Source organism: Pteropus medius, unplaced genomic scaffold, assembly GCF_902729225.1.
Source record: "Pteropus medius unplaced genomic scaffold, Ma_sr-lr_union100, whole genome shotgun sequence".
NCBI lineage: Eukaryota > Metazoa > Chordata > Mammalia > Chiroptera > Pteropodidae > Pteropus > Pteropus medius.
The window spans coordinates 5,270,856-5,287,103 of NW_024352785.1; the positions used below are offsets into that span (position 1 = coordinate 5,270,856).

Consider the following 16,248-nt stretch of genomic DNA (forward strand, 5'->3'; position numbering starts at 1 on the left):
GATCTGCAGTATTAAAGAGGGGAAATTCCTTATTCCAGAAGGTACTGGAAGTCACAGATAATTCCGTGCTGTCATTCCAGTGTCAACACCAGACTTCAGAACCATGATTCTCCCTTGGAACTGGGCCCCTATAAATCAGGTCTTCACTTATAGCAAGTGTGTAGCATCATGCAGAACCCTGACACTCGGGCCGCACACCCTGAAGTCATTCTTTAATAGAAAAATCCCCTAGCGTGGATGACAGGATTGGCGCTGAAACCCACACAAGGAGGCAGGAAGACCTTCCAATGACAGGAAAAGATATAAATTAAAGCTCAAATGTTTTTTTTCTAACTTACAATGAATGTATATCATGTTGAATTCATAGTATCTTTACTTTTCATGAATGGATGATCGATCAGTTTTTTAATAAATACTTAAGAATTGCTTGTTATATTTAATAATACTATTTATTACTTAAGTATACTTAAAATACTAAGTAAAATAAATTTTTTAAATTAAAAAATCAAGTAAAATATTAAGTGATATTTAAAGTATTTAAAACATTTTGTATTTTAATAATTTTAAATGACCTATTAGTAACATATAAAATTTATATACTTTGAACTATTAAAGTTACATTGATCTTAGAACTCCAAAACTCAATAATAGCATCAAAGCTTATAATATAATGGGTGCATACCATTATAGCTTTATAAAAAATACATATGCACACATAGAAAATCTTTAAGGGAATACTAAAAAATAGCTATTGTGTTAGCCTTATAGATCTCTGCAACATTTTGTGTTTATAATAAAAGAAAAATGACTTCAAAATAAGACAATTTTGTCAAAATACTTTTTAGCCATAAAATAAGGTTAGGAGCTCATATACTGGCTAGAAATGAGTTCGTCACAGGAAACGTGAGCATTTGGGTAAGCACCTCCTCCTTCGTACCTTCCAGAGATTAACAACCAATAACGGTAACTGTTGACAGTCCTTTATCTGCCTAGGTTCTGTTGCCTCTCTCCTGTTCTCTTACTCTCTCTCTCCAACTGACATGGCTCTGTGGCTCATTACCAAAAATCAACTCACAGAATCTCTGCTTTATCTTTAAAAATTAATGGATACAATTTTTTTAACTTGATAAAATTTAGAGTTTAGGGGATACGAGGAACTAGGTAGAGTGAAACTTATGTATTTCTGACAGTGGCAATTTAAAGTTTCCCTTTTATCCTATTCTCTTTCAATTTTTTCCCTATTTTCCTTTTCAGTTGTCCTCAAGCCTCAACCCCACAAATGGTTGGTGTGTTAGATAGTATATTTAAAGTCGGAGGATTGGTGATAGCAATATTCCAAATCTTTATTTCAATTTAAAACTCTGAATAATGCTAACAGAGTATTTTGGCTAGCTCAAAATGCATCATTACATGCTTTCCTTGTATTTTGCAAAGATTTATATGACTGTCTTATACTCCAAACAATAAATGTATTTGTATTTTCAGGGAAATTTTGGTGAAGTATATAAGGGCATTTTAAAGGATAAAACCGATGTGGCTGTTAAAACATGTAAAGAAGATCTTCCTCAGGAACTGAAAATAAAATTTTTACAAGAAGCCAAGTGAGTTCTCTAAAGTAATATAAAATATGTATTTGTAAGATGAGTGATTCATTAGAATGTAAGTTTGAAGATATCTTAAATTATAATTTGCTGAAGTACAAATAAGCACTTGTAAATAAGCCCTCGTAAGTAAGCACATATATGATGTGGAAACAAAATGTTCCGGTGTTTCTGAGTTAGACTTTAGGTCAGTTAGGTAATCACAGTCAAAAGAGCAGATTGCTAAAAACAGTGAGGGTTCTTTAAGTCCTTCAAAATATTGCAAATACATATATGCATGCGGATATATGTGTATATATCCAATGTTGTGACTGTCCTTATAATAAAAATTACTGTATTCTATATAGAAAATATATAATTTATATATATATATATTTAGATATATAATTATTACCTCTCCAACCCTACTTAGGTATTATCGCTTGATTCATTTTTTTTTCATTTGCATTCTGATAACTTCAGATGTCTTCTTTAACTCGGTGTCTGGCATATGTTCCAAACTTTGCATATTGTTTCTTTTCTAATTGATATTCTAGGATAATATTTTTTCCTATTAGCTAAAATTTAATGTTTCAAATTGCTACTTCTGTGTTGCAAATAGTTAAAACTAAAACTATTTTGCTAGTGGCAAAATCTAATTTATATAACAAAACACAAAACAAATGGAAAGGTGATTTGGACAGAGTGAGAATAGACATATGTTTGGGAGATGGGTGGATGATTGGAAGAGGAAGAAGACCCATGGACTCATAGATTGTTAAGGTAAAGGTGTGAGTGTAGGGGCAAGGGGTGGTCTCCATCATGGCATACTGTATAAAATTAAGTTTACATAAAGTGCCGTGGGAGAACAGAAGACATGGCAGTGAGAGAACTAAATCCCATGGCATGGAGCATTTTGATGTATAGTTCTCCATTTATCATCTAAAACTGAATATTGGAAACAATGGATTTAATCAGTTGGATGCATTTATTAAATATCTATAGAATAAAGTTGAAAACATTTTTCATATACGTTATTCTCAATTTGGGAAATACACTGATAAATTTAAAGGCATGCTATCACTAATTGAAATTCATAGGTTCATTATTTTATAGTTATTCATAGATATTCTTATGGTACAGTTATAACTAACATTTTTCAAATTTTTTTTTGCTTTCAAATTTGATTGTTTTATTGGTAAATAAATTTCCTCATTAGTGAGATTATGAAGTTTTATCTTAAAAATGAAAATTATATTCATGCAGCCTCCTATGTGTCTTTTAATAGTTGATAGAGCTATATTTACATATTTAATATTTGATTTGAGTTCAGGTTGGCTGTTTTGTGGAATTTCTTTACTAAGTAGTTTCCAACCTCAGAAATGACATTTTGGATTAAAGTTAGACATTATAAAACTTTTTAATTCCTTATAAAAGTTGGAATCTCAAAGTTATTGTCAGAATATTTCCCTTATCACTAGAATTTTCCTTAGTTTATCTTTTCATTAATCATTGCTTTCAATCCAAAACATTTTTCTTAGAGCTATGTCTGCTTTAACTGTATATGTACAAAACATATAAATTGTTTTATCTTTCTTCAAATAAAGTTATTTTCATTATCTTAGGAAAGAAAACTGCATCTTTCAGATGTGTCTTTATAACTATGTCAGTAAGATAATTTAGAGTAAAATTTGGTAATAGAAATCATCAGGGTGGACAGGCCTCTGAGGGAATCTAATCTACTTTTAACTCATGCTTGGAGTCCTATGGATAAGTTTGTGCTACATTTATGGCACTCTGAAATTTTGCCTCTTCCATACTGTCTTCTCTACTTCAGTTTAAGTCTCTACTGAAACTGTTACTCAATTATTTGTCTTTTTGCCAGCTTTCTCAAAACTCTTGAGTTTTTAACATATTGAAATGTATTATTATCAATAAAGCATTTATTATGAGTTCAATGAAGTGATTACCCTATAGTATTTATCAATTTGAATTGGATTCTTATTTTTATGTGTTTTAAATCAAGTGTACACATAAAAAAAAAAATTAAAAGATACCACCCTAGCAGCTTATAGTTTAGGTTCACTAATACTTTTCATCTACGCTTTTGTTGTAGTGGCCAAACCTATATACTTTGAAGAGAATTCTACATGTTTTGGACTATGGTTGCTAGTCATTCAGAGTGGATAATAATTTTTAACTGAATATTTAATTGAATTAAGAATAATTGACTCATTCATATCTGTATTTTGCCAATATTTATTAAAACTCTTATGCATCCTACTTATCATAATTCATACTGAAATTTTAAAAATTGAATTATGCTAATTAAAGGGTATTCCACTTAGATACACTGATTATAAATTAATACTTTTTTATTTAAATGTTAACTATTTTTACACTTTTCTGTCATCCAGAATTCTCAAGCAATATGATCATCCCAATATTGTCAAACTTATAGGAGTTTGCACACAAAGACAGCCTATCTACATCATTATGGAATTAATTCCAGGTAATATCATTTTAGAGGTTTCATTCATATTTTAATGTCATGTTTTATTACTTTTCCATGTCCAGTCTCTTTGATTTCTCCTTGTAAAGTTTCCAAGGATTTTGTTTAACATTTTCCTGATGACAAAGAGCTTGTGCACATACTTAATATTTTTATAGTGCATAATACTTTGGTATTTCCTAGAAAATGTCAGCCAACCTGTTTTTTAAGATAAAATAAATTACTACAGTGCAGTTACACATACAATTTAGTTATATATACATGTTTATGAGAGAAAGGCTGTTTAGAAAAATGATCTACTTAGTTTGATTTTATAACAATGATATGGTACTATCTTATATGTAGCTCATTGTATATCATTTTCTAAGTACATTAACCACACATCCTCTTGTTTGGTTGTATATTATAACCAAACTGATGAACTATAAACTAATTTCACATGTGGATAAAGAAAAAAGTAATCTGTCTTGGCATTTGTCTTAGTATTTCTTGTGACTTTCAACAGTTTTTTTGGTTAACAACTTGCCAACAAACAAGAATAACATTAAACTGATACAGTACATTTTTAAGCTGTTTTCATTGTACATCTTTCTGTTGTAGAAAATATAATCAGGTAAAATTTGATCTTAAGATTTACAAATACAATATTTAATAACAAAAGGATTAGCATTGTTACCTTTAATGACTGTGTCCTCATTTTAAAAGAAGAAACTTAAAGGAATATGAAAAATACTTCTAACTTTAATTTTAATATATGTTAAGTAAACCTGATGTTGTAGATTGTCCATTAAATACTCTTTACAGTATTTAAGAATAATGGGTTCCATTATTTAAGGTTAATGGGTTCCATTTTATCACACTGGTTTGCTTGCTATTGCAGTATTTCTGGATGTTATATAACTGCAGGATTCCTAGATCATTTTCATCAAGATGGCAATGTGTTAGGGTAGTACATTGTATATTTGCATGGTTTACACTGATTTATATCTTAAAGTGGCTTTCAATATAGTGATGAAAAGTGATAGAATACAGTCTAAAATTTTAAAAACAATTGCATAGCCTATAATTTTAGTTAAAGTAGGATATATAAATATAAATACACATAAACATTCACATAGTGAGGGCACAGTTAATAAGAAATCTTACCAAGGAACTTAGATTTGTGGGGCAGGGCAGACTTGATAAAGAAAACTGATTTTGGTCTTACCATGGATGATTAAAGGACTGTGAATAACAAATTCCTGAAGGCAGGTCCAAGCTGAATAAAACAGAACATGTTAGCTTTGCAGGAGGGCCAGGGGAGTGTTTACCTAGACAACGACTAGTAAACTCTATTGATAATTTTTTAAATGAATAAGAATAATAAAGTTCAATAGAAAATTCAAAATGTAATAAAAGGTATAAATCAAAAATGCAGACCTCACACTCAATCTGATCCTATCCAAAGCTCATCGCTATTTAGTTTTTATTGGTTTTCCCCCAGAAAATGTTTAACGCAGATACCTCGATTTTATGCAAATCTCTTTATTAAAAAAATCATAATGGTTTCTGATATTTTCCTCTTATTAATTATGGTTTTATTGCTTCATATTCATCCATGTAGCTCTTCCTATTCTTTGTAATGGCTACAGAGTATTCCATTTTATAGATTTATATAATTTAACCAATCCTCTATTTATGGATACTTTGGTTGTTTCGATTTTTATTGTTTTCTTGTTTGTTTTACAAACAAGGTTCAATTAACATCTTTGAACTAGTAATCATTTTTAATTATATCTGTAGGCTAAATTTTCAACACTAGGATTCTTGGATCTGAGTTTACATTTTGATTTACAGTAAATGTATTAGCACTCTACTGCTGCATAACATAATCACAACGTAGCAGCTTTAAACAGCATCCATCTATTACCTCACAGTTGTGTAGGTTAGAAGTCTGGGCAGGCTTGACTTGAGTTCTCTGCTCAGGGTCTCACAAAGCCAAAAATCAGGATGTCAGGCTGCACTCTTTTCTGGAGGCACGAGGGAAGACTCCACCACCAAGCTCCTTCAGTTGGTGGTAGAATCATGTTCCTTGCAGCTGAGAAACGGTGTAAGGTTCCTTTCCTTGGCTTGCTGTCAGCATGTAAGGTCCCCTTTCTTGGCTTGCAGTTGTGATCGCTCAACTTCTGTACTTATTTTCCCAAAGCTCCCTCCACCTTCAGACCCAGCACATCTTTCAGGTGTTCTAAATTTCTGTAACTTCCTTCTCTGTGACTAGCTGGAGGGCACTGCTTTGTTGGAAGTTCTCATTATTAGACCAGGCTCACCTGGATCATCTCCCTATTTTTAAGGCAACTGTGCCATAGAACATAATATAATTACAGGAGTGACACCTAATCATGTTCACGTGTTCCAGGAACTAGGGTGGGACATCTTTGAGAGGGCATCCTTAAATTCTGCCTACCACAGATTTTGCTAAATTTTCTTGAATGGTAGTTGCAATGTGGAATCTGAAACCACACTGATGAACTTCTCATACTCAGTTACACAACTTCATTGGTCAATCTTGAGATTTGAATACATCTGTTATCTGTGCATAACATTGTGCTTTGTCATTTGGAAAATATCAAATGACCAGGTTATGCAGATTTTCCAGATAGTGACATAATTCATTTATAGTATTAAAAGATCACATTTATTATTGTCACCAGTAGTCTCATTGGAAGAGTAATGGAAAGCTCTCAGATGCACAATGTTGAATGTGTTTTCTTTTTCTTTATGTTTTTTCTTTTATGCAAATACGTGTTTTCTAAAATTTTCATTTTTATTGAATGTTTGAATTTTATCACTGGCAGTAAAAACTGTCAGTTATTTTCCTTAAAATGTCAGGCTCACTTCATTTTTGAGAAATTGTCAAATACCTAATTTTTCATAATTATAATTTGTCATTCTTTTTGAAAATAGCTTTATGATGTGCTTGATATGTATTTTACATATGTACACTTTATTGTATTGACATGTATATACCTGTGAAACCATCAGCAGACTTAACCTCAAATTTTTCTCACACTTCTTTATAGTCCCTTCCTCCTGCTCTTCTCTACCCCGTCCAGTCAACCACCGATCAACTTTGGCAAACTACGTATTAGTTAGTATTTCTCAGAATTTTGTATAACTGGAATCATACAGTCTGTACTCTATATTTTCGTGATTCATCCATGTTGTAATGTGTGCCGATAGTTAATTCCTTTTTATGACTGAGTTGAATTACATCACATAAATATACCACAGTTTATCCATTCAGCTGTTGGTCATTTTTGAGATTGTTCCCTGTTTGGTGCTACTACAAATGAAGCTGATGTGAACATCCATGTACAAGTCTTTGTATAGATATGTGCTCTCATTTCTCCAGGGAAAATAGGAGTGGAATGAATAGATCATTTGGAATGTGCGTGTTTAATTCACACTTTTGAAATCTCTAGTACTAAACATTAGAATGTATCTCACATTCTAACATCATGAAAATTGGGCCAAAATAGCAAGTTCAAAAATAATGAACTCATGATTTTATGACATCTTTAGGTTAAGCCTCAGTGACAAACTCCATTCTCAACTTTTTCCTCTCAGTATAGTCCTATGTACCCTTCTTATTTCTCGTCAATGAACACATCAGAATTTATAAGGACAAATTAGCAAAAAAATTCCTTATAAAAACTATTTCCACTACAAGATGAAAAGCTGATAAGTATATGATTTTGAAAATACAAGGGGAGTTTATTCCAGGTACACAGGGCTGGTTCAACATTTTAAAACCTATTAATGTAATCTATTACATCAGGAAGCTAAAAAAGAAAAATCACGTGATTATATCAATCGATGCAATAAAAGCATTTGACAAACTCCAACACCCATTCATGATTAAAAAAAAAAATAGTAAACCAGGTATAGGGGGAACTTCCTCAACTTGATTATGTATATTATCTGTGTATGTTTGTGAGATTACATATATGTCCCTACAGCTAACCATCATGCTTAATGGTGGGAAACTCAAAGCTTTCCTACTAAGGCAAGAATACCACTTACCATACTGTTTCAGCATTGTGCTGGAAATCCTAGCTAATGCAATAAGACAAGAAAAGGAAACAAAGTGTATACTAACTGAGAAGAAAGAAAAAAAACCACTGTCTTTGTTCATAAAAGATAGTGCAGCAGTGTCTTATAAAAGTAAACATACTCTTACTAAACATATTCTAACATACCGTTTATTAATCACGCTCTTCAGTATTTACTCAAAGGAGTTGAAAACTCATCTCCACACAATAACCTGCACACAGATATTTATAGTAGCTTCATTCACAATGCCAAGACTTGGAAGCGACTAAGATGTCTTGTCCTAGATGAGTGGATAAACAATCTGTTTTATTATCAAACAATGAAATATTATTCAATGCTAAAAAGAAATAAGCTGTGAAAAGTCAGAGAGAACTTAAATGCATATTACTAAGTGGAAAAGCCAAGCAGGAAAGACTGTGTAGTGTATGTTTCCAACTATATGGCATTCTGGAAAAGGGTAGACTATGGAGATAAAAGTTAATTGGTTGCCAGGGATGAAGGAGGAAGGAGGGATGAATAGGTAGAGCATAGAGGATTTGGGGAGAGTGAAACTACTTTGTATGATACAATAGTAGATAAATGTCATTTTACATTTGGCCAAACATAGAATGTACACCACCAAGAATGAACCCTAATGTAAACTATGAACTCTCTGGGTGGTAATGACGTCTCAATGTAGGTTTATTATTTGTAACAAATGTACCATTCTGGTGATGTACGTTGATAATGGGGTAGGCTGTGTTCTGTGGGGCAGGGGTTACATGGGAAATCTCTGTACCTTCTCAGTTTTTCTATGAACCAAAAATTGCTCTCAAAAAAGTCTTAAAAGTAAAAAACAAACAAACAAACAAACAAACAAACAAACAGAAAAAACAAAATAGACTTGGTTGCCTTTGCAAAAGTGTAAGAATCTCTATCTTTCTCACTTCTCCATTCACTTAGCTCCCCTCTCCTGCCCATTCTAATATTCATTGACATGTGCATGATCAATGAATGGCTGTAGAGGATAGTAATGGAGATCTTAAAGTCTAGTCAGTGTTGGTGAGGATGTGGAAAATCCAGAACCCTCATACATCACTGGTGGAATATAAAATAATACATCCACTTTGGAAAAGAGTTTCACATTTCTCAAAACTTTATACATAAATTTTCCATATAAACTGAGCTCTGATTCTATGTATTGACCCAAGGGAATTGAAAGTCTGTGTCCACATAAAAACTATGCAGATATTCATAGCAGCATTATTTGTAATAGCCAAATAGTGGAAACAACCCAAATGTCTGTAAAGTGCTGAATGGATAAACAATCACAATCTAGTGTATTCATACAATAGATACTACTAAGCAATAAGAGAATGAACTAATACATGCTGCAATATAGATGAACCTCAAGAACTTTATGCTAATTAAAGCAAGTCCGATGCAAAGGACTGCATGTTGTATGATTCTATTTCTATGAAATGCCCAGAAAAGTTGTCTATGGATAAAGCAGACTTGTGGTTTCCTGCTGCTGGGAGTTGAGATGGGGATTGACTATATATAAGCATGGAGGGATCTTTTCAGAGTAATGAAAGTGTTCTCAACTGGATTGTGGTAGTGGCTGTACACCTCTGTAAATTGGTCAACACTCATCAAATTGTACATTAAGATGGATAAATTTTATGTATGTAAACTGAACTTCAGTATAGCTCTTAGAAAAAAAAAAAGGTGGGGAGAAGGGGAGGCCAGGCAGTCTTGACTGAAAGCTTGGCACAGACAGTTGTAAGTTGTGTGATCTTGCTCGATTTATTTAACTCTTCTGTTTCTTAATTTCTTTACCTATAAAGTAAGAATAATAAAGTTGTTGTAAAGACTAATGTACTGTGATTATAATTAAATACATATTATATCTATGTGTATCTATAAATACTTATCAGATGTATATGTCTAAGAATGCTTAATATGTAATAACCATTTTATGTGTTGCCATAATCATCATTTTTATTATAATTAGCTAAGAGAAAAAGTGACTCATTAACATGCTATAATCCAGCCAGAACTTTAACCCAAACTCTGAACCTGCTCCCAGTTCTAATCCTACCCTTAGATTTCTCTGACCAAGAATGAATTGGGAAGCATAAAGTTTGTTTTTCATTCTTCCCTTTCTACCACCATTTGTGACTGTTTTCTTTGTATGTTTTAATATTTAGCCTTCATTGGTCTTTCTTTCCTTATATGTAAAACTAAGGTGGCTAGATTAGATGGCCTTTAAATTTTAACTCTAACCTAAAATATTTGTTAGGAAATTTTTTCTTAAATCGAAAACCTCTCATAACAAACTCTCAGACTACTCCAAAACAGTATCTTTCTGTCTTTTCCTCTATTTACAAAAGCTATGATGGCAAAATAACCAGCTAATTTTCATTCTTATAAAGGTAGCATAATAATATAAATATTTTACAGCTGTATAATATTTTAAAGTTGTCAAAGCACTTTAATTAACATAATGTCATTTTTTTCTACCAGGCAGTATTTTTATCCCTGTTTACAAATAAGCTAAATGAAATTTAGAGAGCTTAAAGTGACTTGTCAACATCAGTTAAATATGAAGTGGGAAAATAGTGCTCTTTCTATTTTCTGTTATATCATTTGATTTATAAGTGGGTCAAAATACATAATCCTTTTATAAAAATACAAGTGAAAATTCAAGTGAAAATACAAGTGAAAATTCAAACCAGTGGCTATGCAAGATACTCTATGGACAAATACATGAATCCTTGTTCCATAATTTCTCAGCCTTATGCACAGAGAAGTAAATAGCTATTAAAGTAAACAGGAAAATTTTTGTTTGAATTACTTTTTTCTCTATGGAGATCAAGCTGTGGAGGGAAGATTTAGAAAGCCGGTAGGTTAAAAGCAAAATTTAATAACTGCTTAGTGTCTAATATGCAAGCTATTTCAAAAATGTATTATGCAAATATTTAATATGCTCCTGTTCTTGTCAGATAACTGAGCCCTTTGGAATCATAAGTCCAAAATATATTTTAACCACAGTAATGTTTGAATAGATTATAAGCATTTGAGAATTCAAGTTTAAAGTGAATACTCTAAGATGATCCTGTCTTCATTTGAATCACCTCTTGAATTGCAAATACTTTATTTACATGCTTGCCTATGGGTTGCTGGATAAGTAAAATCAAACAAAAGACAATTCCAGATGGAACTAAGAAATACTAAAAACAAAACAAGAAAAGCTCTAATATGCTAAAAGATGACTCCCATTTTATTTTGTAAACAAGTTATTTGTTACTTAAAAACTCATATGAAGGAAATGAGTGTTTTTGTTTGACAGGCATGACTTAAAGGAATATTTATGGTCCACACATCTGTAATTTGTTTTCATGTACGTGGTTGAATGAGGGCTGCCACAAGACACTCTGCTGAATAGGATACTGAGCACCTTAATCTCTGCATACAGTAGATCCTAGATAGAGGATTAATTTTAGCAAGGCTTAAAAAATGTCAGTCTTCACTCTTTCACTAGAGACTTATAACTGCCTCCTCCTTTCTGACCTGGATGTTCTCTTTGAGTACAGAACTTCCTGAAACTAATCGAATGTTATATTGTATGGTACATACCTCAGCTAACACAGATATGCGCCCCTAGGCAATCCTAAAATTTAATTTAAAATGACTTCTGGCTTTGAACTTTTAGAATTATTGAAGAATTTTTATCAGGCTTTAGACATCATCAAATATATCTCACCTCTATAATGTGCTTTTAAAACAGGAACTGCGCTCATATAGTTTATATTGTCTAGAGATTTCAGCTTAGAAATCTGGACATGAGAATTAATATTCTCATAAATATCTCTAATCTTTCAGTAGAAATTTTCCCAGTGTCAGAATTTTTAAAAATTATTTCGTCTGTAATTTTTATAAGTAATTTCACTAATTTTTGTTACAAACTAAATTTTTTTAAATAAACATTTTACCCCTCCAATTCATCATGAAATACTATATTTTTATGTGTTTTTAACAGAATCAATTTCAGTTATGTGACATTACAGCAACAGGAGGTTATTATGGTAGTTCCTAGAAATGACAGTTCTGTTCCTTTGATAGCAAACTCCCAGCATTTTGGCCCTGGATGCTTCCCTGGCATTTGTTTCAGTTGTCGTAAATGTAGAAAAAGATAAAGTGCCACGGGAAGATTAAGAAACATGGCTCCTGGCACTTACTAAAGAGTCCTCAAAATCTGAACTGGAACCTTGCCTTACATAGATATAACCCATCACCAGTTGTATAACAATATCGCTTCACAGCAGAAATTTTGAATTCAAGAGAAAGGACAACATAGTAATTCTCAAATTAATATTTTGTACCAAAAATTATAAGATATGTCAGCTCAGTGGCTAAATTTTTCATGTTGCTATTAAATTAATGAAGAACCTAATTTTATATTGTTTATTATTTTATGTTTAGAGATGTTGATAGAATAGTCTTTTAAAACAAATCTGATATGAGTGTAATTATAAAATAATCCATTATATATTTCAATTTGAGAGAATGGGTAACTTTTATATGTTAACTGATGTTACAGTATCTAAACTTAGACATTGGTCTTCATTTTATAGTTCAAGAATATTACATTAATGAAAAGCAAAATAAATGCATTCAGTTGCCATCTTATGTCACAGATTTTGTAATAGATTTTGATATAATTAAAATACTTATGTAATAGATTTTGATATAATTAAAATACTTATGTAATAGATTTTGATATAATTAAAATACTTCCAAAAACAACATTTGAAAAGGATAGCATCTTTAAATTGATATTTCTTTCTCAGCCAAACGATACGTTGGGTTGCCCTAATGTTTCATTTGCTGCCTAATATCCCAAAGCTAATGCAGATGGAATAGTTTAAACTGGCCATTTCTCCAGAAACTAAAAGCACTAATCTCCTTTGAAATTACTTTAATTTAAGCGTGACATAAATTGACAACCTGGTGGTATTCCACACATGTGGGACTGGCGTGTGTCTGTTGTTTTTCAGGCAGATCATTCCCTTCTAACAGTACATATTCTTTCCCAGAGGTTGAGGTAAATGATAAAAACATTAAACCAGAAGGAGGGTATGAGAAATGAAACTTGAAATATAATGACTATTACTGTATTACCTCTTTGACTTGAGTGGATTTACAGAAGTGCCTAGGGATTTTTTTTCTGTCAATGAGCAAAGGTTGATATGTTATAACAAACATTGTTTTCATGGTGCATTTGAGGCACAGGTACATTTTGTATATCTGAGCAATATTACTCATGTTTTTTATGTTCTGAGCATCTGATGGCACTTATACCTACAAGTACCTCTAACAAGGAGGCAGGTAGCCTGCTGAGCAGGACTAAGCTTGTTCTGAGCCATATTTTTGCTCTTAGAACCAGTTTTTAAAATGATTTTATGACAATCAAAGTTCTTTAATGTTTGAAGGTGTAGAAGTTATGAACACATATGCCTCCTTTCACGTGGATAAGCTGTTCCTTAAGATACTGATTGGTTTAACTGTGTTGTTACCATTTTTAAGTTTTTGTTACAATAAATGGAAAAGACTTAAAACAGTCAGATAAAGTTTAAAGTAGTATTGATAAGGAAATTTGCATTATTTGTGAAAACCTGTTTATATTTTATGCAAATGTTAGAAGTATGAATATGACTAGTAAAACTGGTGAATTCAACTGGAATATAAAAGCAGATTTTACGCATAATGTCTTGGTTTTGCAAATAGGTTTTCCACTGTAACCTAGTCAATGTATATGAATCTGACATTGCATATTAATGAGATTTTAATATTAGAATTATAAGAAAAACAGTTATTAAAACAATGGGGAGCACAAACTAATTTTCCAAGACTAAAAGACAACCGAAAATTGGTTGAATCAAAGTTCTTTAAAAATACTTAATTTATTCATGATGAATAGTGAATATCTTGGGTTTTTTCCTACTTGCATTGAAATGTACCATAAATATTTAGATTATTTTATTTAGAAAGCAAACAAATGCCTCTTCTTAGTATTAGCCAAAGATATTGTAATGCTATCTTCTTTCTTTTGTTTGTAAATTTAGCCAAAGATATTGTAATGCTATCTTCTTTCTTTTGTTTGTAAATTTAGCCAAAAATATTGTAATGCTATCTTCTTTCTTTTGTTTGTAAATTTTATCCCATTGTGGTTTTAAGTTATTCTGTGTATTCAGAAATGATAGCCAGACAAACTCTGGCCTCTTTCTAAATTTGTGGAAGAAATGAAAACCTTATGCATTAATATTTGAGAAGATATATCATTCTATTCATAGAAACCAATATTCTTTAAATAGAATTTTACTTAAAAAGTATTTAAGGCTAAATGAATGCCTACTGTGTATGCCACGTACCAGGGATTCAAGAGCGAAGAAAACAGATCAGAGACCTCACAAAAAAACAAAAACTCCTGCTCTCATGAAGCTTTCTGGTAGGGCAAGAAGTATGTTAGATAAATAAGTAAAATGTGTAGAATGTAGAATGGTATTAATAAAATAAAGCATAGAGGAAAGAAGATAGCAGTTGTTGGGATGGGTGGAATTTGAAAGTCTTAGAGGGGCCAGGGAAGGCTTCAGTAAGAACAGACTGTTCGAGTAAAAGCCTGATGAAAATAAGGGAACAAGCTATGTAGATATCTGGAGCGGGGGCATTTCAGACTTCATGGAGGTGCACAAAAAGCAGTGTGTATGAAGTAAGGGTAAGAGGAGAATAGTAGATGAGGTAGAGAGGGAATGGGATTTAAACCATATAAAGCCTGGCAGATCATAGTAACAATTTATTTCAGTTTAAGAAGTCATCTTGCATGATAACACTAAACCAAATATGCTAGATTCTTGCTGTCTTTAACAACTTTCAAGGGTAAATAATATAAACAGCTTCACATTTATGACAAATTTCATGGATAATACTGAATACCTTCTAGGCCCTTTAGGCCCAAGAGTCTGTTTTGTTGTCAAGTGGATGGGAATGTGTGTACTTTTGCCTTCTCTTTTCTCTTCATAAATTTGAATACACTTTAAGAATGAAATCAATCTTCTACCTGCTAAATGCTCATTCCATGACAGGCCAAATTAATTACTTCTGAAGTTCCATTATGTATTTTTCTTTTCTCATTTCTTCACTAGTTTTCTTTGTCATATTGGATCTCTCTCTTCTCATTTAGGTACTCCGTATTTCTCTTTCTAGGTTTTCAGATGTTATATAACAATAAACTATCTTCATAAATTCATCTTGAGGGATCGTACTTTATATTAAGCATTATATAGGCTCTTATCATTGAAAATGTGAAAATAATATTAGAAACTGTCATTATAACGAGGTTTTGTGTATGTAGAACTTTCCTGTTCTTAATTTGCCATCATTTATCCTTCTCGGTAAAACTGAAGTAGATTATTCTTGGTAACCGTTGGCATGAATTTCAATTCTAGGAAGAATATGATTCAGTACCTGGTCCAGCTGTGCCTGAGATTGAGAGCCTAATAAATACACCTGGAAAATGTAACCTTTGCTAGAAAATATAAATTTGCCTAAAATGTTCTCTGTCAAACTTAAAACAGTATCACATTTGACAATATTTGCATTCAAAATGAAAGGCTTTATATAGCAAACTGAAAGAGATTAAAGAAGTGACTGTATATAGTATCTTTAATAATTTTGTATCTTAAGAGATTACATATATTAAATATTTTCAGGTTAACACCTGTTTTTTTTAAGACATAGTTTTGCTTTTTTCTTTGTCTTACATATTAGTCTGTCTGTGGTAGCATTGAGAGCATTTCCTGGGTCCTTGTTAAAGACTTCCAAATGAATTTATCTTCTAAGGTATTTGCTAAGAGCAAGTGGTTGAATATCTATGTCCTCTATCGTGGCTACTAAAATTAAGAAAGAAACCGTTTATGTAGTTAACATCATTTGTTGAAAGGATAAAAGACTCTAATTACTTGTCTTTTTTGCAATTTTTCACATCTTTAAAAGTGTTTTTTAAAAATAAAGCCTAGGTAACCA

At 31.8% G+C, this 16,248-nt stretch overlaps 1 protein-coding gene across 2 annotated transcripts in view; it reads left to right on the top strand.

The window, feature by feature from the left end:
- The window catches only part of LOC120590799 (tyrosine-protein kinase Fer), a 287,646-nt gene that overhangs the window by 156,046 nt on the left and 115,352 nt on the right, over window positions 1–16,248 (top strand). For both annotated transcript variants that reach the window (XM_039848412.1, XM_039848413.1), the window contains 2 exons: window positions 1,486–1,601; window positions 3,998–4,092. In XM_039848412.1, coding sequence (XP_039704346.1) covers window positions 1,486–1,601; window positions 3,998–4,092 — 211 coding nt within the window. The remainder of the gene's footprint in view (window positions 1–1,485; window positions 1,602–3,997; window positions 4,093–16,248) is intronic.